This window comes from Lithobates pipiens, unplaced genomic scaffold (assembly GCF_037356315.1).
Source record: "Lithobates pipiens isolate NorthernLeopardFrog02 unplaced genomic scaffold, aLitPip1_a1.2 Scaffold_8, whole genome shotgun sequence".
NCBI lineage: Eukaryota > Metazoa > Chordata > Amphibia > Anura > Ranidae > Lithobates > Lithobates pipiens.
In genome coordinates this window covers 670300904-670324915 of record NW_027507903.1, presented here as the reverse complement: position 1 = coordinate 670324915, position 24012 = coordinate 670300904, and the positions used below count along the sequence as shown (strand labels likewise).

General features: G+C 44.8%; 1 protein-coding gene across 1 annotated transcript in view; it reads left to right on the top strand.

Annotated features, from left to right (window-relative positions):
• Positions 1 to 381: 381 nt before the first annotated feature.
• LOC143962516 (C-type lectin domain family 4 member A-like) overlaps positions 382 to 24012 on the top strand; it is a 38511-nt gene continuing 14880 nt past the window's right edge. Inside the window, exons 1-2 of the mRNA XM_077471791.1 lie at positions 382 to 498; positions 8340 to 8438. Coding sequence (XP_077327917.1) covers positions 489 to 498; positions 8340 to 8438 — 109 coding nt within the window. The 5' untranslated portion in view covers positions 382 to 488. The remainder of the gene's footprint in view (positions 499 to 8339; positions 8439 to 24012) is intronic.

The window sequence follows — 24012 nt, the reverse complement described above, 5'->3', positions numbered from 1 at the left end:
TCCCCAAACACTTTTTATGACAATAACTTGCATATAAGCCTTTAAAACTAGCACTTTTTATTATTCATGTTTGTGTCCCATAGACTTTAATGGTGTTTGTGTGTTCTGCCAAATTTTTTGCATGTTCTTGTGCGAACCGAACCCGGAGGGTGGTCGGCTCATCCCTACTCTGCAATGGATCACAGATGGTGAAAAAAAAAATCTAACATAACCCTATGCCAAAATAAAAAAAAAATTTTATAAAAAAAAGCTTTGCCTATAGTTCTGCTTTAATAATAATCAGAATAATAGCAATATGATATAACTGCATACACTTCCCCTCTTTTGTGGTCATTTTCAGTTCCTGAAACAAAACTCTGCTATAGGATGTCCTATTTTTCACACAATCAGAGCAGAAGACGAGTGGGGTCCCCGAAGAGACAAATCACAGAGCACACGGAATCCTGGTTGTCCACAGAACATAACGAGGACCCCCTAGAGATCTGCAGATGGGGACAAGTAAGACCTAAATATGTGACTGTATTATGTTCATTAGGAATGAACTGTGTCAGGTACAGATAGGTGATTCCACCCGGGTTCAAATCATCAACGGTTTAGCAAATATTACTCAAAATTTGGTGAACTATTTCTTTCTATTGGTTGAACTAGAGCAGGGGTCGCCAAACTTTCAAAATGAAGGGCCAGTTTACTGTCCTTCAGACTTTAGAAGGGCTGGACAGTGGCCATTGGGAGTAGAAAAGGTCCCGACGTCAGTGGAAAAAAATGATGTCCCATCATTGGTTTCAGTGGACCCCCCATTGTTGTTGTCATAGGGAGTAATTGTTACCCTTTGTTGGTGTCAGTGGGAGTAATTGGGTTCAATCATTGGTGTCAGTGGACCCCATTGTTTTTGGTATTGGGAGAAATTGTTACCCTTCGCTAGTGTCAGTGGGAGGAATTGTTCCCCATCATTTGTGTTATTGGGAGAAATGATACCCTGTTGTTGGTATCAGTGGATGAAAAAGTGCCTCAAGTGGAAGGAATAGTGCCCCAAGGGCTGGATAAAAGAAAGGGAAGGGTTGCATCTGGCCCCTGGGCTGCAGCTTGGAGACCCCTGAACTAGAGGGACATTTTCAACCTAACTATGTGTTATTATATGTTAAACAAATCTGGATACATCTATTTTATCTCCTTGGCTTTTATTGAGAATAAATAGTCTAAAATTTGAAAAATAAAGCATCTTCCTGTTATTTTTTTCCAATGTTTTTGTATTTAGTGCACCCCCATATATTTACCATAAAATAGCATCTTCCTGTTATTTTTTTCCAATGTTTTTGTATTTTGTGCACCCCCATATATTTACCATAAAATATATTTAACCCCTTGCCGACCGCCGCAGGACGATATACGTCAGCACAATGGCAGCATTGGGCAAATGGGAGTACCTGTACGTTACCCTTTAATTGGCGGGGCTAGTGGGTGCGTGCACCCGCCGCGTACAGGGTGACCGTCCCCGCAGGACATGAAGACCGCCGGCGTCCCTGCGATCATGTCACGGAGCCGCAGAACGGGGAAGTGCCTATGTAAACAAGGCATTTCCCCGTTCTGCCTTGTGTCATGACAGAGATCACTGCTCCCTGACATCGGGAGCAGTGATTGCTGTCATGTGAGAGGTAGCCCACCCCCCCACAGTTAGAATACCTCCCTAAGACACACATAACCCCTTGTTCGCCCCCTAGTGTTTAACCCCTTCCTGCCAGTGAAATTTACACAGTAATCAGTGCATTTTTATAGCACTGGTCGCTGTATAAATGACAATGGTCCCAAAATAGTGTCAAAAGTGTCCGATGTGTCTGCCATAATGTTGCAGTCACGATAAAAATCGAAGATCGCCACCATTACTAATAAAAAAAAAAAAAAAATTATAATAAAAATGCCATAAAATAAGCTGTGGGTCGGGATTGAGGGGAGTGTGGTGGGCAATAGTGATTTGTCCGCACTGCTCTTGTCGAGTCTGACCCACAAGGGAATGATCCATAAACCTTTTTCCATCTATAGATGCCACATTAGCAGCTTGGAACTATCTACATAGTATAGTACCTACAGACACTATGACTAAATGCACGGACTTACCCCTACTAATCTATGATCATATTATACCAAATTTGAACATACACCATTGGACCAGGGAAGGAATCCAGACCTATAGAGAACTAGTAAATAAGTATCCACAACCTACTTCCTTCTCCTATATACAACTAACTTACTTTCAGAAAAACAACCCATCCCTCCACTACTACATACATAGGGAATCATGGTCGCGCTTGAGGTCGGACCGAGACAGAACAAAAGGACTGTCTTGATTCTACAACAGGCTACAGTATAGTGGAAACTTCCAGAAAAACACAAATATGCAAAATTGGGAAAGGGAATTGGGAATTACAATTGTGCAAAAGGAGTGGCAGAAAGCTATTCGATCCCACTTCCAACACTCCCACTGTGTAAATCACTGGGAATTAATGCTTAAAGTGATATATAGAACCTACCTAACTCCAGTAAGGCTGATTTATCCAGGTTCCTCCCCTGACTGTTGGTGGATGTGTGGGGGGGAGAGGTGGCATCCTACATATACTATGGAATTGCACGGTAATCCAAAACTCCTGGAAACAGGTCCTCACCATAATAAACAGGGCAACAGGAATAAACTTGGTACCTACCCCTCAGCTGGCAATTCTTAACGTAGGGGGTGCACTTACTCCCAAAAAATCGCAGAACTATAGCTACACATATACTAATAGCAGCTAAATTAACCATAACCTCCAAATGGAAATCCAAAGACACCCCTCTTGTATCAGAGGTTATTCATAGAGTTCAAACACAGTACACTTATGAAAAATTCTTTGCCATTAAAACACACAATACGGATACATTTAATACTTATTGGGAGACATGGCTGTATTCCATGATTATTATGCAATATATAAGATGTAATGATGTAAGACATACATCAACATGCAACATATAAGATGTAATGGTGAGTGACTCTCTACTTTGTTCTTTGTACTTTGTATTTTGTACTATGCAAATGTTATTATGTTTGTCTGTTGAATATTTAATAAAAAAACAATTGAAAGAGAGAGAAAAATGCCATAAAATTATCCCCTATTTTGTAGACGCTATAACTTTTGCGCAAACCAATCAATATACGCTTATTGCGATTTTTTTATTTTATTTGATTTGATTTTTTTTTCATTAAAAATATGTAGAAGAATACATACTGTATTGGCCTAAACTGAGGGAAAAAAAAAATACTTTTTTATATTTTTTTTGGGGATATTTATTGTAGCAAAAAGTAAAAAATAATGCGTTTAAAAAAAAAAAAAAATTGCACTTTTTTTGTTTATAGCGCAAAAAAAAAACAACTAAAAAACGCAGAGATGATCAAATACCACCAATTGGTTTGTGAGGGGAAAAAGGGACGTCAAGCTTCTTTAGGTGCAACGTTGCACGACCGCGCAATTGTCAGTTAAGGCAACGCAAAAAGTGCTCTGGTCAGGAAGGGGGTAAATGCTTCCGGGACTGAAGTGGTTAAAGTGCAAAAATAAAAATGAAAATTTCCTTTAAATATAATGAACAAAAAAACTTTGCGCCAAAGAAAATTATAAAATGGAATCAATCAAACAATTGCCAGCAGGTGTGTAAATGTGAGCTGACTAGCGTCACTGTGAAATGAAGTGGTTGGACACCGCGCTTAGCTAGTACAAAATTTAAACATGATAAACATAAACATGTAAATTAAATATTCAATTAATTAGAAACAATTAGAAACATCACATGTATGTGAAATAAAGTGCTCGTGCGTAGATAAATATTCGGTGCTCCAATATTTAGTGTTCAGACAGAGGTGCCCCACATGGATGTACACTCACCCCTACAAGCTGACCACCTATCACTAGAGTGGTTACTTGCACTTTGTGAGGAATAAAGCTAGTGGGTAAATTACAGAATCAGCTGTGCTTAGGATGATCCCCCATGGATGGGGAGAAAAAAAAAACACACCCTCTCTGCCAAGAAGGGGGACACCCATAGTGTAAAACCATTTTTTATTAAAATGATAGAAAGTAAAACATATGGGATGCACTCACATGATTTGGTGCCTGTGCCTGCACCCGGAGTGATCAGCATGTGTTTAAAATAGAAGGGTTATCCAGCCAATTTCCGTCGGTCACTGTTCTGTTGCAGTGAGGCTCGGTCCGCGGTAGTCCATTTTTCAGGTGGATCTGATGTCACGATGATGTGCTCAAGCCTCAACGCTTTTTCAATACTAGGAAGGGTCATCATCACGAAGCCCTTTAAATCAGGAAACCCTTAACTAAATATAGTGCCTTGGGGGTCCCCTTAGTCTGCCTGTAAAGTGGCACATCTGTACTGTGTATAGAACCTGCTGCAGCAAAACAAACATTTTTAAAGAAACAAGTCAAATCACATTGAAATTTACTCATGGTTTCAATTGCCAGCACCCGGCTATTGAAAAAAAAAAACAGTGGGGTGCCTCCCAGTGCTCCCCAGTCCATACCAGGCCCTTAGGGTCTGATATGGATTTTAAGCTGAACCCCACACCAAAATAATAAAAAAATAAAGAAAAAAAACAGTGGGGTGCCCCCCAAAGCCATACCAGACCCTTCTCTGAGCATGTAGGCAGTTCAGGAAAGGTGGCAGGAACGAGTGAGTCCCTCCCTTCAGCATAATAGGCCACATGCCCTCAAAATAGGGGGGTGGGTGCTTTTGGGGCAGGGGGGCACTGTCTTCCCCACCCCAAAGTACCTTGTCCTCATGTTGACAGGGACAAGGGCCTCATCCCCTTACCTATAAAGGTACTGTCAAACGACACTGTCAAACAGAGCCTACAGTAGAGGGCCAGACTTCATAAACGGTGGGGGCGTTTTTTTGTTTTTTTTTGCAGATGTGGCGAGCAGTGTGATTGGCAGTGGATTTACAACGGGGACCTTTTTTTCTTTTTTTTTTTTTTTGTATAATTTTTTTATTCAGCTGTCAGAGGGAAGCCCATTGAGAGTTGATGACTCATCGGTTGTTAACCACTTCAACCCCGGAAGATTTGACTGCTGAATGACCAGGACATTTTTTTGCGATTCGGCACTGCGACGCTTTAACTGCCAATTGCGCGGTCGTGCGACGCTGCACCCAAACAAAATTGACGTCCTTTTTTTCCCACAAATAGAGCTTTCTTTTGGTGGTATTTGATCGCCTCTGTGGTTTTTATTTTTTGCGCTATAAACAAAAAAAAAAAAACATACATTTTGAAAATACTACAGTACCGTATATACTCGAGTATAAGCCGAGATTTTCAGCCTCTTTTTTGAGGCTGAAAGTGCCCCCCTCGGCTTATACTCGAGTCATCGCTGTCTGCCCGCTCGATCAGCGTGTCGAGCAGACAGACAGCGGCCATTCTATCATTCAAAAGCCGCGCCTCCGGCTCCGCCTTCGCCTGTGATAGGCGGAACACTGAATTTCCCAGCAGCCTGTGTTCCGCCTATCACGGACATCGTATCATCCTCGTACTACGGACGAGGATGATACGATGTACGTGATAGGCGGAACACAGGCTGCTGGGAAATTCAGTGTTCCGCCTATCACAGGCGAAGGCGGCGGCGCAGCTTTTGAATTTTACAATGGCCGCCGAGGCGCCGACGAAGAGGGCACGGGACGGAGGCAAGGCAAGGCACGGCACGGCACGGGACGGGACGGGACGGAGGCAAGGCACGGCGGCGAGGCACGGAGGCAAGGAGGCAAGGCACGGGACGGAGGCTCGGGACAAAGGCTTGGGACACAGGTAGGCTGGACACACACACACACACACACACACACACACACACACACACACACACACACACACACACACACACACACACACACACACACGGATGGATACACACACACACAGGGATGGATGGATGGATGGAGACACACACACACAGGGATGGATGGATGGATGGATGGAGACACACACACACACAGGGATGGATGGATGGACACACACACACACACAGGGATGGATGGACGGACACACAGGGATGGACGGACACACAGGGATGGACGGACACACAGGGATGGACGGACACACACACAGGGATGGACAGGCATGTCTTACCCTCGGCTTATACACGAGTCAATAAGTTTGCCAGTTTTTTTGGGGGTAAATTGGGGGCCTCGGCTTATATTCGGGTCGGCCTATACTCGAGTATATACGGTATATTATTGCTATAATAAATATCCCCTTTTTATTTTTTTTAAAGAGTTTTTTTTCCTCAGCTTAGGCCAATATGTATGTTTCTACATATTTTTGGTATAAAAAAATCGCAATAAGCGTATATTGATTGCTTTGCGCAAAAGTTATAGCGTCTACAAAATAGGGGATAGATTTATAGCATTTTTATTATTATTATTTTTTTTACTAGCAATCGGGGCAATCTGTGATTTTTATTGGGACTGCGACATTATGGCGAACACATCAGACACTTTTGACACCATTTTGGGACCATTGGCATTTATACAGCGATCAATGCTATAAAAATGCACTGATTACTGTAAAAATGTCACTGGCAGGGAAGGGGGTTAACACTAGGGGGCGATCAAGGCGTTAACTGTGTTGTCTGGGAAGTGATTCTAACTGAAGGGGGAGGGGACTGATTAGAGGAAGTGACGGATCATGGTTCCTAGCTAATAGGAACACACCATCTGTCACTCCTGTCAGAACAGAACAGGGATTTGTACACATACTTCCGTGTTCTGCCCCTTGTGCTCGTAATCGCTTGCGGCCGGCGGTCATCCCGACCGTTGGTCACAGGCATCGGCACCCGGCAGTGCAATGGATGCATGCCTCTGGTGGCACGCGCGCCTGCTACCTCGATCTTGCGAGCCGACGTATAGCTACGACGGTTCACGGGGTTTTGTGCCAATCTGCCGCAGTAAAATGACAGCGGCTGATTGGCAAGTGGTTAAAGTGTAAGTTCAAATTTACAGAAAAATCTGTAAGGTGAACTTACACAGGACCTCCTCCGCAGCCCCCGTCCTGCTGTCCTGCAGCACGGCGATCTCCCGTTGTGAGCCCTGCTATAGCCACCTCATTAGACGGGGGCTTAGAAATCCCCTCGGCATTCTCTCTACTTCTTCCCCACTGAAAGCACGGGCTACGCGGGATATGATTGGTCTAATTGGCCGACCAATTATAATGCTCTGAAACGTCCCTGCTGATGGAGGGATTCTAAGCCCCTGTACACACAGTTGGACATTCTGCCAACCAAATCCATTGGATTTTGTCCGACGGATTGTGTCCGAAACTGTTGCATACATACGGTTTGACCAAGTTGTCGGAAAATCCGATCATTCAGAACGTGATGACGTTATTTCGTTACGACGGGACTACGTTCAGGCTAGTAGCCAATAGCTTTGGTGTGGGAATTTGATCTGAGCATGCGTGGCACTTTGTCCGATCGGAATTCTCTACACGTGATCGGAGTATGTCCGATCGGACCAGTTTGTCGGAAAATATTTCCAACAAGTTGGAAAAGTGGGTCCGACGGATATTCCGATGGAATCAGTCTGATGCATACCACACACAGTCGGATTATCCGACAACACGGTCTGATTGGACACATTCCGACGAACTCTCCGACCATGTGTACAAGGGCTAAGACCCGGTCTGTTGAGGCAGCTATACCGGGGCTCAGAACGGGGGATCGCCGCGCTCCAGGTCAGTGGGACAGGGGGAGGGGTGAGGAGGTGGTCCTGTGTGAGTTCACCTTACAGATTTTTCTGTAAAGGTGAACGTACACTTTAAGGAGGCTGTGGCCCGGCTTCCTGGCCCAGCTCCTTAATAACCAGCTTTTACTGCGAGTAAATCTTTGCCCAATCAGGGCGCAGAATACATTGTGCATCGCAGGGCATTCCGCGGTGGAACACAAATCGGGGGAACTTCAAATTCAGGTGTTCGCGGAATGGGGTAAACAGCCAATGTTCAGCCCAAACTCATGCTCGGGCTGAACCGTTCGCCCAACTCTACTCTACATTACAATGGCTTTGGTGATGCTAAAACAAATATGTCATACAAACGTTACCATGTTGATACACATTTTGATGCATTTTATGTTTTTTGTGTTTTAATGATGGTAAAAGTGTGAGCATTAAATGTGCAGGAAAAACACACCACTACCCACCAAAATATTCACCAGCACACATAAAAAGCAACTGTTTTGTTTTATTTCTGTAGTGTACAGTACATGGGGCTGAGTGATTGCACACATTGCCTGGGATCACATTTTTAGGTCTATTTCTGTCTGCAGGGGTCTCTGGTGAGGAAGAAATGTACAACAATGTCTGCGATCTCAACATACGGCAGAAGAATGAACCAAAGGCCCAACGTAAGCTTTCACCATCACAAGGTATAACCTTTTATTGTGTTCAAGACACTCATCAATTTCTGGGGTGTGTATATTTTAACATTAATATAGGCTTTGCAAACCCAGCAAGTGTTGATGATCAATTGATCATCATCACGTTAAGCCCTATTAAAAGAGCTGCAACCTGACGAATGGTATTCAAAAACATTTGTATTGGCAGATGTCCTCCCTGGCAGTGCCAAGCTTCCTCTGCCCGTTATGTCAAAATCCCTTGCTTATTAGCCTTGAAAATAGAAACTATTTTCAAAATTTGCTTTCCATTGACTTCCATTGACCTCCATTTGCCTCAAATCAAACCAAAGCAGTTTTGCCCTACTGGCTCACAGTTGGCCTTCCAATTCATCCCAAAGGTGTTCAGTAATGTTGAGGTCAGAGCTTAGTGAAGGACACTTGAGTTTCTCCACACCAAACCCATCAAAGCATGTTTTTATGGAGCTGGCTCCACTCTTCTGTGAAGGCTTCTGACATAATTATGGAGTGTTCCTGTAAGAATTTGTGTTCAGACAAAAGAAAACGTATGAGATGTTGGGGGAGAGGACTTGGCTCACAATCGGCATTCCAATTCATCCCAAAGCTGTTCAGTAGGGTTGAGGTTAGGGGTCTGTGCAGGACATTAAAGTTCCTCTGCAGAAAAGTGTTCACACCATTTTCTTTGTGGATCTGACTCCACTCTTCTGGGATAGCTTCCCACAAATTTTGGAGTGTGTCTGTGGGAATCTGTGCCCAACCAGCCAAAAGAATGTTTGTGACCCTTCAGGTCTGGTATGGATTTTAAGGGGAACCCCTTCGTCAAATTTTTAAAAAATTGCGTAGTGGTCCCCCTCAAAATCCATACCAGACCATTATCAAAACATGCAACCTGGCAGGCCGCAGGAAAAGAGGGAGGGATGAGAAAGCGCTCCCCTTCCTGAACCGTACCTGGCCACATGCCCTCAATATGGGGAGGGTGCTTTGGAGTAGAGTAGAAAACTCCCAGATCCCAGCCTCCCCCCTGTATGAATTGGTTAGGGGGTACGATGTACCCCTACCATTTCACAAAAAAATATCAAAATGGTAAAAAAAGACAATAGCCGGTTTTTAACAATTCCTTTCTTAATAATGTCTTCTTCTTTTACCTGCTTCTTCTTCCATCTTCTTCTGGTCTTCCTTCGTTTTTCTCCTTCTTCCTCCATCTTCCTCTTACCCCGTTTCTTCCTCTATCTTCCTCTGCTTCTTCCTCCGGGCTTCTTCTTCCCTGCTTCATCCTCCGGATGAATCGCCTCAATGGGAGGCTCCCACCATGTGAAGCTTCTGTGCTTATGACGGTTCTTATATAACTGAGGGCGGGCCACATGGTGACCCCGCCCCCTCTAATGCCACAGGGACTTCTCTATGGCTTTCCTGTGGCATCAGAGGGGTAACCTGTTTAGGTAAACGAGTGGCCCCGCCCACCTCTGACACCACGGGAAAGCCATAGGGAAGTCCCTGTGCCATCAGAGGGGGCAGGGTCACAGAGGGGAGGCCGGGATATGGGGGTCCCCTTGTTTAAGGGGGCTTCCAGATTCCAATAAGCCCCCTGCCCGTATACCCCTACAACCCAGGGCAAGGGTTGTGGGGATGAGGCCCTTGTCCCCATCAACATGGGGAGAAGGTGCTTTTGGGGGGCTACCCCAAAGCACCCTCCCAATGTTGAGAGCATGTGGCCTGGTACAGTTCAGGAGGGGGGGTGCTCTCTTGTCCCCCTCTCTTTTCCTGCAGCCTGCCAAGTTACGTGCTCGAATAAGGGCCTAGTATGGATTTTGAGGGGACCCCATGCCATTTTTTTTAAATTTGGTGCAGGGTTCCCCTTAATTTCCATATCAGACCCAAAGGGCCTGGTATGGATTTTAGGGGGACCCCCACGCAATTTTTTTTTAAATTTTGGTTCGGGGGTTCCCCTTAATGGTAATGGACTGGGGGGGATCCCATGCTCTTTTTTTCAATGAGTTTTATCTATATTGCCAAGACCCAACAATTCATTACATCCGTGATCAGTTTTAAATTACTTTTTTTTTCCTTTAGAAATGTCATTTTGCTGTGGTATTATTCTAAACACGGGAAAAATTGGCCACTTTGCAGGCATACTATAGACACTCCCCAGGCACGATATTTAAAGGAATATTTCATTTTTATTGTTTCACTTTAAGCATTAGAAAAAAAATCACTGCTCCCGAAAAAACGTCAGTTTAAAAAAAATAAACATTTTCATTGATACATGTCCCTGGGCCAAACACTTTTCATGACAATAATTTGCATATAAGCCTTTAAAATGTTAATGTCCCATAGACTTCAGATATCACACTCAGTAGTTTGATACATATACTTTATTCAAATGTATAACACACATAAGAACTCAGACACAAATAGACCTTATTTTCTTTCATTAACTGATAATTATCCCCTAAATATTAATGTAAGTTAACCACTTCCTGCCCGCCCTATAGCCGAATGACAGCCTTAGGGCGGGCGGCTTCCCTCGCCTGGCCGTCCCTGGACGGCCTGGTGTTTACTTCCGCAATGCGCGCCGCCGCGGGCGCGCATCGCGGAAGTTCTGTGTTTGCCGTGTCCCCCGGGGACAGGCAAACACAGATCGCTGTAAACGGCCAATCACAGCGGCCGTTTACAGCGTGATCGGCGTGTCCAATGGGAGATGATCTCATATGTAAACATATGAGATCATCTCTCAGCGCCGCTCTCCCTCCTCACACAGACAGCGTGTGAGAGGGGAGAGAAGAACGGCTGCAGCAGCCGTCAGTGTAAAAAAGAAAAAAAAGAAAAAAAAAGTAAAAAAAAAGTTAAAAAAAAAGTGCCATCCTCCCCCAGAGCCATCCTCCCCCAGTGCCACCCCCCCCCCAGTGCCATGCCCCCCCCCCAGTGCCATCCTGCCCCAGTGCCATCCGCCCCAGTGCCATCCGCCCCAGTGCCATCCGCCCCAGTGCCATCCTGCCCCAGTGCCATCCGCCCCAGTGCCATCCGCCCCAGTGCCATCCACCCCAGTGCAATCCACCCCACCCCAGTGCCACCTGCCCGCAGTGCTATCTGTCCCCAGTGCCACCTGTTGTCAGTGCCATTTGTCCCCAGTGCCATCTGTCATCAGTGCCACGTATAAGTGGCATCTGTCATTAGTGCCACGTGTTATTAGTGCCACATAGTGCCATCTGTCATCAGTGTCACGTATTAGTGCCATCTGTCATCAGTGCCACGTATCAGTGGCATTTGTCATCAGTGCCACCTGTCAGTGTCACGTGCCATCTGTTGTCAGTGTCACGTGTCATCAATGCCACTTATCAGTGCCATCTGTCATCAGTGTCACGCGTCATTGGTGCCACGTATTAGTGCCATCTGTCACCGGTGGCGCGTATTAGTGCCACGTGTCATCAGTGCCACGTATTAGTGCCACGTGTCACCAGTGCCACATATTAGTGCCACGTGTCATCAGTGCCGCGTATTAGTGCCACGTGTCATCAGTGCCACGTATTAGTGCCACGTGTCATCAGTGCCACATATTAGTGTCATCTGTCATCAGTGCCACGTGTCATCAGTGCCACGTATAAGTGTCATCATTGCCACGTATCAGTGCCATCTGTCATCAGTGTCACGTGTCATTGTCCTGGTATTTCAAAAGTGTAATAAGTAGTCAACAAGTTAGATGTGTAATTTATGCTTCTAGAACACGTGATGGCGCTCCCTGCATGTTGGGCCTCTCTATGTGGCCAGGCTGTGAAAAAGTCCCACACATGTGGTATTGTAATACTCAGGAGGAGTAGCAGAATTTTTTGGGGGGTGTCATTTGTGGTATACACATGCCACATGAGAGAAATAACCTATTACAATGACAATTTTGTGGAGAAAAATAAAGAAAATGAAAAATCTTCATTTTGCAAAGAATTGTGGGAAAAAAATGACAACATCAAAAACCTCACCATGCCTCTTACTAAATACCTTGGAATGTCTACTTTCCAAAAAGGGGTCATTTGGGGGGTATTTGTACTTTCCTGACTTGTTCGGGTCACAAGAAGCGAGATAGGTCACCAGTACATCAGATGTGATCAATTTTGTGCGATTCGCACCACAGCTTGTAGACTCTCTAACTTTCACAAAGACCAAATAATATCCACTAATTTCGGTTATTTTTACCAAAGATATGTAGCAGTATAAATTGTGGCCAAAATTTATGAAGAAAAATTAATAATTTGCATAATTCTGTCACAGAAACAAAGAAATATGCGTTTTTTTTCAAATTTTTCGGTCTTTTTTCATTTATAGCGCAAAAAATAAAAACCCCAGAGGTGATCAAATACCACCAAAAGAAAGCTCTATTTGTGGGAAAAAAAGGACACAAAATTCATTTGGGTACAGTGTTGCATGACTGAGTAATTGTCATTCAAAGTGTGAGAGCACCGAAAGCTGAAAATTGGTCTGGGCAGGAAGGGTGTTTAAGTGCCTAGTAAGCAAGTGGTTAATATTGAAACAGTCTGAAAACTCTGTATCATTTTGATAAATAGGGAACTTATCTAACAATAATTTTACCATCTCTGTGTTATATTAGTACAATGCCATAACCTGCCTCTTTATTTTACATGTAACTACTAAAATACCTTTAATTGATACATTATACTACCATATGTTGTTCTTTCAATAAAAAGCTTTGAACGAGAAAAAAATCAAGTTTAAATTAAGGAATTAATTACCAGTATTTATCTTTTAATGTTTGTACTGTATATACGTAACTGGTCCGGTTGTGTTTTATGGCCATTGGCTAAATATCTGCTTGCTACATGAGGGACAGGTGATCATGTTATGGTATATGGAGGGGGTATAGGTTCTAACCGTATAATAAGCAGAGGGCACAATAGGCTAAACAGACAGTATTGTGTGGATTGTGTTAATTGATTGGAATGTGTTAGGTCTTTTGAATGTTTATGTATGACTAGGATTCATTTACATTGAGATTGTTTAGCCTGGAAAATAATTAGTGTTTCCATCTTAGAATATCACCAAGCAAGGGCAATATCTACAATGTTTCAGAAACCATGAAATCAGACCGAGACAAAAGTACAGTTAAATCACACTTGTTTAATAATAAAAGTAAAAAGAACAAAAACGTAGTCAAAACACAGCCAAAGTTTGGTAACCGGAACGAATAATTAGCCAAGCCAGAAGTCAGGGATCAATGTAGTGGAATAGCAAGCAGGATCTGGAGCCAGAAGGGATGTCAGCAAAGCAAGTCTTTGAACAGGAACGCAGGAAATAGTCTCTGTGATGTTGACCAAGGCGAAGGCAGAGATGCACTTGGCTGAATAGCCTAAGTAGGCAGGACTGACAATCAGGATATCATCAACAGCTGAGTATCTGTGGAGAGATAGGAGCTGGAAATTGGCCAACAGCTGAGAGGCCAGCTTTGAGAATGAAGGGCTGAGCCCAGCCCAGACACAATGTTTTCCATGTCATTAATGCTATTTAATATGGGGACAGTGACTTTGAGATAGACTCAGAGGACACTGATATAAATGATGAAGAAGAATATGAAATTGCCTGTGAACCGTCCTAAAATTAAAGAGAGGGCGAGCAGGTTTAATCCATGGGAGCCCAATTCTACAGAAGGAGCCCCTTACTTGACATGAAGAGAGGTCAACTGTACACCCACCAAAAGACATTTGCAAGGACACGTATGGAAATTTGTCTATAAAAAACATGTAGAGGGTGCTAAAAACACTTTGGTCAAGGATATACCAACACACTTTGCAGCAAGTACAATGACCACCTCTGCTTCTCAGAGGTCAAGAACTGCCTTTGGGACTAATATAACTGAGCATGGCTATAAACATAATAAATAGTGATGGACGAACTTTCAACGGGGCGTTTCGCGAACGCGATCCACGAACGTGCCCAAATGTTTGCGAACCACAGGTTCGCGGTGGACCCCATTCACTTTAATGGCAGGTGCCTTAAAAACCTCCAGGTCATATTTTCAGCCACAAAATACATACTAGCTGTGCACACATAGTCCCACAACATGGACACTGACATACCAGAAGTATAAAGTGAATCTGGGATCGACAAGCATTCTTTTTTTACCTGTGAAATTTTGTCAATTCAGGAGCGCATGAAGGCCATGGAGGAGAGGCAAGGTCAGGCCAGCCTATGAAGGGGATGCAGGAGATGATCAGTGCCACAGTCAGGGCAGCGCAGTCCTGTGCCATTGTCCCAGTGTGCCAACCTGTTCTTGAGCCCCTGACCCCTCCCTCTGCCCGGCCCTTACCCCCGCCTATGCAGGGCTCCACTGTGGTGGTCCGGAGGTGACAGTCCAGTGCTGATCCTCAGCCATGGTGCTGGCACTGCCTGCTGATTGGCTTCTCCGCTGCTATCTCCCTCATTGACACCAGCACCGTGATAGAGACTGAGCACTGACACCAGCACCGAGATAGAGAGCACTGACACCAGCACCGAGATAGAGAGCACTGACACCAGCACCGTGATAGAGAGCACTGACACCAGCATCGAGATAGAGAGCACTGACACCAGCATTGAGATAGAGAGCACTGACACCAGCACCGAGATAGAGAGCACTGACACCAGCACCATGATAGAGAGCACTGACACCAGCACCGAGATAGAGAGCACTGACACCAGCACCGTGATAGAGAGCACTGACACCAGCACCGTGATAGAGAGCACTGACACCAGCACCGAGATAGAGCACTGACACCAGCACCATGATAGAGAGCACTGACACCAGCAACTCGCTGAGGGACCCAAAAATATGACACTGCTCAACCTCTTCAAACAGGAGGGTACGGCCATATAGTACGGTGTGCTTTTTTTTGTACAAGTGAGCCAAAGGTAGAAAAAAGGTCCATGTGCTAGATTATATAAATCGTTTATAGAGTTATGCATATACATAGTCTATTGGTCACATGTGTTGAATTCCTCCGAGATCCATGCCTCATTCATTTTTATAAATGTGAGGTAGTCAACACTGTCGTGAGCTAGGTGAGTGCGCTTATCGGTCACGATCCCCCCTGCTGCGCTGAATGTCCTTTCGGACAGGACACTGGAGGAGGGGAAAGCCAACAGTTCCATTGCAAATTGGGCAAACTCTGGCCAGAGGTCAAGCCTGCCCACCCAGTAGTCCAGGGGTTCATCACTTCTCAGAGCGTCCACATTGGCCGTTAACCCGATGTAGTCGGACACCTGTCGGTCTAGGCGTTCCCTGATGCTGGATCCGGATGACACCTGTCGATAGGTTGGCTGAAAGAATGATCTCATATCAGAAGTGACCAACACATCTTCAAACCGCCCTCTTCTTGCAGGCGCCGTTGGATTGGTACCCGCAACTCTTTCTCTGGGAGTGGGAATTCCACTGCCAGCGCATGCAAAAACAGAATGCAGCATTTCTCTAAGCAAGGCCTGTAAGTGCTCCATTCTCTCAGCCCTCTGTGATGGTGATAAAATTTCCGCCATTTTGTGTTTGTACCGGGGTCTAAGTACGTTGCCACCCAGTACTGGTCCTTGACCCTTATGCTTTATATAGGGGTTTCTGTTAAAACACTGGAGCATGAAGGCCCCCATTTGCACTAAACTGGAAGCGTTGTGGTGGCCTGGCTCCTGCTCATCATTCAGGACAATGTCGTCCTCCTCATTCTCCTCCCCCCATCCACGGACAACAACAGGGATCCCAGAGAGGTTTAAAGCATGCTCTTCTTGCTCCTCCTCATCCGCCCCGGCACCATCCTCCTCTGACTCCTCTTCAGACTCCTGTTGTTGACTTGTCTCAGAGTAACCCCCCCGGGAATTCATCCAGCATTGCGACTTCCTCATCTTCCTGCTCCTGCTCCTCCACGGCTTGATCAATGACACAATGCAATGCACGCTCCATAAATAAGGCGTAAGGTACAATGTCACTGATGGCGCCATGGCTGTGACTGACCAGTTTGGTGATCTCATCAAATGGCCGCAGAAGTCTGCATGCGTCGCGCATGAGCAGCCACTGGCGCGGTGAAAAAAAACCAAGCTCCCCAGAACCCGTTCTGCCGCAGAATTCGTACAGGTAGTCCTTAACTGCACGTTTCTGCTGGAGCAGCCTATCAAGCATATAGAAGGTTGAGTTCCATCACGTTGGGCAATCACAAATAAGACGTTTGACCGGCAGATTGCGTCGCCGCTGAATGTCAGCAAGGCAAGCCAGATCTTCTGAAATGGGCCGAGATTTTCCTTGCCTGTCGCAAGATGTCCTGGACCCCATGGTATTTGACAACGAATCGCTGCACGACCAAGTTTAAGACGTGTGCAATGCATGGCACATGTGTAATTTTGCCCTGTTTCAATGCGCTAAGCAGATTGGCACTGTTGTCGCACACCACTTTACCAACTGTCAAATTGAGCGGTGTTAGCCACTGATCTGCCTGTGAACACAAAGCTGAAAGGAGTGCCGGGCCAGTGTGGCTCTTGGCTTCCAGGCACAACAGACAAAGCACAGCATGGCAACGTCTCACCTGGCATGTCGAATAGGTTCTGGGGATCTTGGGCGGCACAGCGGAAGAGACGCTAGCAGCGGAAAAGGAGGAGTCAGCCGAGGAGGAGAGAGGGAGGATGGAGTAGGAGGAGGAGAAGAAGAGGCAGGCCTGCATGCAATCCGTGGCGGTAAAACCAAATCTACACGGGTGCCACGAGTTACATGCTTGACGGCCGTCAGAATGTTCACCCAGTGGGCAGTAAAAGTTATATACCTTCCCTGCCCATGTTTGCTAGACCAAGTGTCTGTGGTCAGATGTATCTTGGCACCGACACTGTGTGCCAGAGATACATTCACTTGCCGCTGAACATGGCCATATAGCTCTGGGATGCCCTTCTGTGAGAAATACTTCCTTCCTGGGAACTTCCATTGTGGTGTTCCAATGGCCACAAATTTTCAAAAGGCCTCCGAGTCCACCAGTTTATATGGCAGTAGTTGGCAGGCTATCAGTTCTGACAGCGAAAAAAAGGGGAAAAAAACTGCGCTACGGAATACAAATGGTATTGAACGGAAGCTGCAATTCAAAATGTACACCAAGAATACACCAAACAGAAATAGAAAAAAGAAAAAAGAAAGAACTGCGCTAACCACGAATACCCAAATGTGAGTAGGGTATGTATATGTGCCAGACCCACGATATGGGTCTTAGTATCTTAGTGTCTCCAAGACCACCTCCAAAATATAATGCAAACCATATGCAAATAAGTGCAATTTAAATGCAAAAACAAACCATAAATACGTGTCAAGAGTGTGAATTCCCCAAACACAATATGAGTAAATCAGACTCAGTGCATATACCTCTAAAAATAAAAAGTTAAAAAATAGAATAGAATATGAAGAAAAATATTTGCAATTTTTTTACATAAATGAAATATCAAGAAAAAAGATTATATTTAGAGACACCCTATATAATGTCCATATAGTCATATGTCAAAAAATAATAAAATGTCCATATAGTAAACAAACACCAGTGAAGTAAAGCTACAAGTGGAGTGCAGCAGTGAAGGACGAACTTCAAACAGCTGAGTTATAAGTACACAAAATAAAATCTTCTCCAAAGATGTACTGTGCTTTTCCCAACACCGAATGAGTGAATTGGCTTCTTACCAGATCCAAGCGACCCCCCGTCACAGAGGGTCACCACAGGCGACAATAGTCAAAGGGTATCCGGATAGCGATTCCTCCTCAAGCGATCCTGAATCTTTCACGCGGTAGGGTTATGGCTGTTATTCCACATATCACTCCCAACTCAACGTGGTATCACATAGGGAAAAACATAGGCTCCAGATAGTGTAAAACCAAAAGACTTTAATTTGCAAAAACGAACATATACACTTACATAAAAGACTTTAAAAGCAGGTTCAAAACAGAAGCGTGCACCGGCCGGATGCACGCCAACGCAGAGACCGACCCGTCCTTCCTGGTCCAAAAAGCACGAACGCGACTGGGGTGACGTCGACACGTTCGCACCGCCCTACGCGTTTCGTAATAATTTACGTCGTCCAGGGGCACGGGCGGCGTGCGACGTCACCCCTTTTATAACCATCAACTTAACCAAGCCTCGCTTTGGGTCAGCGGCCATCTTAGATATCACTTAAGCATTAGGAATCAATGACCATGGGCCAAGCCTCACTATCAATCACGAACGTCAGATATGCGTATCTGCAACGAACGTCCTATGATTATAGACCATACCTCGTTTCCATGCGAACGTCATATGGTCATAAACCAAGCCTCACTTCCAGGTAATGACCCTATTGGACGAGAGACGTGGCGCCACGTCTCTCGTCCAATAGGGTCATTACCTGGAAGTGAGGCTTGGTTTATGACCATATGACGTTCGCATGGAAACGAGGTATGGTCTATAATCATAGGACGTTCGTTGCAGATACGCATATCTGACGTTCGTGATTGATAGTGAGGCTTGGCCCATGGTCATTGATTCCTAATGCTTAAGTGATATCTAAGATGGCCGCTGACCCAAAGCGAGGCTTGGTTAAGTTGATGGTTATAAAAGGGGTGACGTCGCACGCCGCCCGTGCCCCTGGACGACGTAAATTATTACGAAACGCGTAGGGCGGTGCGAACGTGTCGACGTCACCCCAGTCGCGTTCGTGCTTTTTGGACCAGGAAGGATGGGTCGGTCTCTGCGTTGGCGTGCATCCGGCCGGTGCACGCTTCTGTTTTGAACCTGCTTTTAAAGTCTTTTATGTAAGTGTATACGTTCGTTTTTGCAAATTAAAGTCTTTTGGTTTTACACTATCTGGAGCCTATGTTTTTCCCTATGTGATACCACGTTGAGTTGGGAGTGATATGTGGAATAACAGCCATAACCCTACCGCGTGAAAGATTCAGGATCGCTTGAGGAGGAATCGCTATCCGGATACCCTTTGACTATTGTCGCCTGTGGTGACCCTCTGTGACGGGGGGTCGCTTGGATCTGGTAAGAAGCCAATTCACTCATTCGGTGTTGGGAAAAGCACAGTACATCTTTGGAGAAGATTTTATTTTGTGTACTTATAACTCAGCTGTTTGAAGTTCATCCTTCACTGCTGCACTCCACTTGTAGCTTTACTTCACTGGTGTTTGTTTACTATATGGACATTTTATTATTTTTTGACATATGACTATATGGACATTATATAGGGTGTCTCTAAATATAATCTTTTTTCTTGATATTTCATTTATGTAAAAAAATTGCAAATATTTTTCTTCATATTCTATTCTATTTTTTAACTTTTTATTTTTAGAGGTATATGCACTGAGTCTGATTTACTCATATTGTGTTTGGGGAATTCACACTCTTGACACGTATTTATGGTTTGTTTTTGCATTTAAATTGCACTTATTTGCATATGGTTTGCATTATATTTTGGAGGTGGTCTTGGAGACACTAAGATACTAAGACCCATATCGTGGGTCTGGCACATATACATACCCTACTCACATTTGGGTATTCATGGTTAGCGCAGTTCTTTCTTTTTTCTTTTTTCTATATCAGTTCTGACAAGCTAGCGGTCAGCCGTTGGGCAAGAGGGTTATCCGACGTCATCATTTTTTTACGCTCGAACATTTGGCCCACGGAAGCCTGCCTTTGTCCAGAAAAACATGAGGACGACATGATGAAAGGTGGAGTGGAGGCAGGGCTGGTGCAAGGATTTTTGACACCCTAGGCAAAACCTAATTTTGCCGCCCCCATTGGCTCCACTCCTGACTACACCCCCTTTGCCTTGTCCATGTGACAGAAGGTGTCGCTATACAGGAACCATTGGATCTTCTTCCGCTAGCGCTGCACCTCTAATTACACTACCGGTCGGACAGAGCAGCTGCCTGAGACTGAGTTACATGCTGAAGCTTGCAGAGCATGCAGAAATGGAGGGAAACCAGCGGCCAGGCGCCCCTAGGTAGCAGTTCACCCTAGGCGGCTGCCTAGTTTGCCTAGTGGTAGCACCGGCCCTGAGTGGAGGACAATTCTGAGGAGAGAGGAGAAGGAGAAGTAGAAGGGGCAGGATGGTGAGAGCCTGGAGTGTGGCTTTGTGGCTTCCGTTGCTCCCACTGGGCTCATGATGGCAGCTCATGTGCCTTCTAAAGGCGGTCGTCCCTAGGTGAGTGTTGGGCTTACCGCGACTTATGCGTTGACTGCAAAGGCTGTAGTTGGCAACACTATTGTCAGCAGCGGACACGTTAAAAAAAGCCCACACTGCGGAGCCATGTGCCAGCACCCTGGGAATGCCAGATGTGACCGTACATGGTTGATGCCTCGCTCCTGATACATTAGCAGTCTGCTTTGTCCCTCCTGTGCAATGTAAGTTCCGCCTGCTTCTCCTCCCTATCTGCTGGTCCATATCTCCCTCTGAACTCCCCTCCTCTTCCTCTCTTGTGGGCACCCATGTGACGTCCCTAGACACGTCCTCATCGACGTCACCTTCCCCACCGCTATAATTGGAGATCTCGGAGTAGGCAGCAACAGCGGGGACCAACCTCCTTGGGCTTATCTGGGTACTGTTGTCAGACTGAGTGGCGGTTGCTGCTACCTCCTCTTCCTGATCCAATGCCAAAAATGGCTGTGCATCGGAAATGTCTTGTGATGGATCGGAAAATAATTCCTGTGACTCAAGCGGAGGGTATATGCTGGTGGTGGTGTTGGTGGTAGTGTCTTTGGGGTGCACACAGCAGGGAGTGAAGAGGGTGCAGATCGAGAGGATGAGAAGAGTGCAGATGAGTAAGGCTGAGTGAGCCACTCAACCAGGTCTGGTGCGTCCTTTGACGTAATCGAACACACCTTCTGCAATTTGCCACTTTGGCTCAAGCCTGTTGCCCCTGCCCTACCCCTACCACCCCTGCGGAAGGGCCTGCCTCTTCCTCTGTCTGTCATTTTTTTAAATGACCCTGTGACAAAAGTCTCTAGAGAAGTGCAGTATATGTGGAAGTAGGTATATAACACCCCACTTCAATCTGTCGTTTTGAGGGGCCACTGGTCTATCACACCAGTTATAATACTTTTTTCTAATTGCGTTTGTCCCTCTTTGTAGTATCGCTGCAGACCTGCTCAGCAGTCACAATGCTGCACAGTAGAAATGCACTATACTATGCTTTCTATATTTAAAAGTATTTTATACGTGTATTACACCCCTATATACTGCACACCAAATAGTACACCTATACCAGTCCTTAAAAGGACATTTGTGGACCTAATAGTAGCTAGTGAATTACAGACTTTCCCTGTGCCACACAGCAAACTCTATCCCTACACTGAGAACACAAAGCTGCAGAATCAGTCAGCACTGCAGTGCACTATAATATGCTTTCTATATTTGAAAGAAAATATATTATAAGTGTATTACAACCCTATATACTGTACACCTATACCAGTCCTTAAAAGGACTTTTGTGGACATAATAGTAATAGTTAGTGATTACAGACTAACTGTCCCTGCTCCACACAGCGTCCTTTCCCTACACTGACAAAAGACAGAATGTAAAATGGCTGCCAGATCAGGTCTATTTATAAGGTAGGGAGTATGTCCATGTGCTGAAATGTCTCAATTGGCTGTACCCCATGATGGATGTGTCATGGATCAAAGTTCTTCACAAAGTAAACAAATATGGCCGCCGCGAACAGCACCAGAAGTCCGCTGGTTTGGCGAATCTCGAATCTCGAAAAATTTCGCCGCGAACCGACCACCGGGTGAACCGCAAGGCCATCTCTAATAATAAATGTCAACGTTTTCATTCAATGCAGTAGGTTTTGTAAAAAAAGTTTGAACATAGTTTTATAATAATTGATTATTAATAAAAAATATGACTTGTATCATTATTATTTTTTGATAATTAGTTTATAGATATATAGGCTACTGTTGAAGGACTTAAAGCGGTAGTAAACCCGCATTTTTTTTTTTTTTTTTTTAAAACCTGCAAAGCAAAAGGCATAATGAGCTAGTATGCACCGCATACTAGCTCATTATGAAATACTTACCTTAGAACGAGGCCCCGACATCTCGCCCGATCCACGCCGAGGAAGCCGACATGCTCCCTCGGCGTCTCTTCCGGGTATCGCGGCTCCGGCGCTGTGAGTGGCCGGAGCCGCGATATCGTCACTCCCGCGCATGCGCGCGGGAGATTTAAATCCGGCCGGACGAGCGCTGCCGGATTTTCGCGGAGAGAACCCCCTTGTGCGCATGCCGCAGTCAGCGGCGCATACCGAGGGGAATATCTCCTAAACCGTACAGGTTTAGGAGATATTTTTTTTACCTACAGGTAAGCCTTATTATAGGCTTTCCTGTAGGTAAAAGTTAAAAAAGTGGGTTTACTTCCACTTTAATAAGCAGAAAGCCCTTCAAATAAACCCTTTGTTGGTCTCTACATTTGTTCTGACAGCATGAATAAAATTACTGAAATTCTGCTACCAAACAGGCCCAATGTTGCAAAATTACAACATTAGCCTAAAAACATTCAAAAATTAAAAAAAAATTAAAACCCATTGATTTCTGCATTAGAGGCCTCTTACAATAATATCTAAAATATGAAAAAATGTTTTTGCAATTTTGTTCAATATTTGAGTCTTCTGGGGTTAAATCATTTCTTGGGAATTTTTTTTTGCTCTCCACAGCTATGTGTCTTTCGTGTTCTATCTTAGCCGCCCTAATTGCACCCTCACGATGTGTACGCTCAATCAGAAATTCGGCCAGCAAAAGACCGATGAGAGCTTTTTATCGGAAAAAGTGACAGCGTGTATGCTCCATCGGAATTTTGCTGGCCGAATTTCCGCCAGTAAAAATTTGAGAGCAGGTCTCCTTTTTTCCGACAGAAAAAGTTTTCATCGGAAATCCTGATCACCTGTAGCAATTCCAATGCGCAAAATTCCTGTGCGTGCTCGGAAACAATTTGACGCATGCTCAGAAGCATTGAACTTCATTTTCTCGGCTCGTCGTAGTGTTGTACGTCACATGCGTTCTTGCTGGTCGAAAGTTCAGCAAACTTTAGTGTGACCGTGTGTTTGCAAGCCAAGTTTGAGCGGAATTCCGTTGGAAAGACCATCATAGCTTTTTCTGACGAGAATTCTGATCATGTGTACACGGCATTCTTAGTAAAGTCCAAATGCTGATGATGACCTCAACCTTGTATTTTTTGAAGGCTTTCTCCTTTGCCTTTATATGCATTTTTATATTGGAGTTAAGCCATCCAGGGCTTTTGTTCGCTCTTTTAAATTTATTACCCAATGGGATGCATTGGCTAATGCCTTTGTTTAATATGCTCTTAAAGTGAACCCGTCTCTCCTCCGTGTTCTTTGTTCCTAAGATTTTATTCCAAGTTATATCCTCTAGCAAGGCTCGTAGTTTAGGGAAGTTGGCTTTTCTGTGTACAGATGGGACTTAATATTCTTTGCACACTGTATATCATTATTGATTATTGTTTAATTACATTCATATTTTGACTATCACTGTTTATATTTACACAGATACTTTGTTTATTTGATTATCACTGTATTTATACAGATACTTTGTTATTGCATACAGTCTTTTAG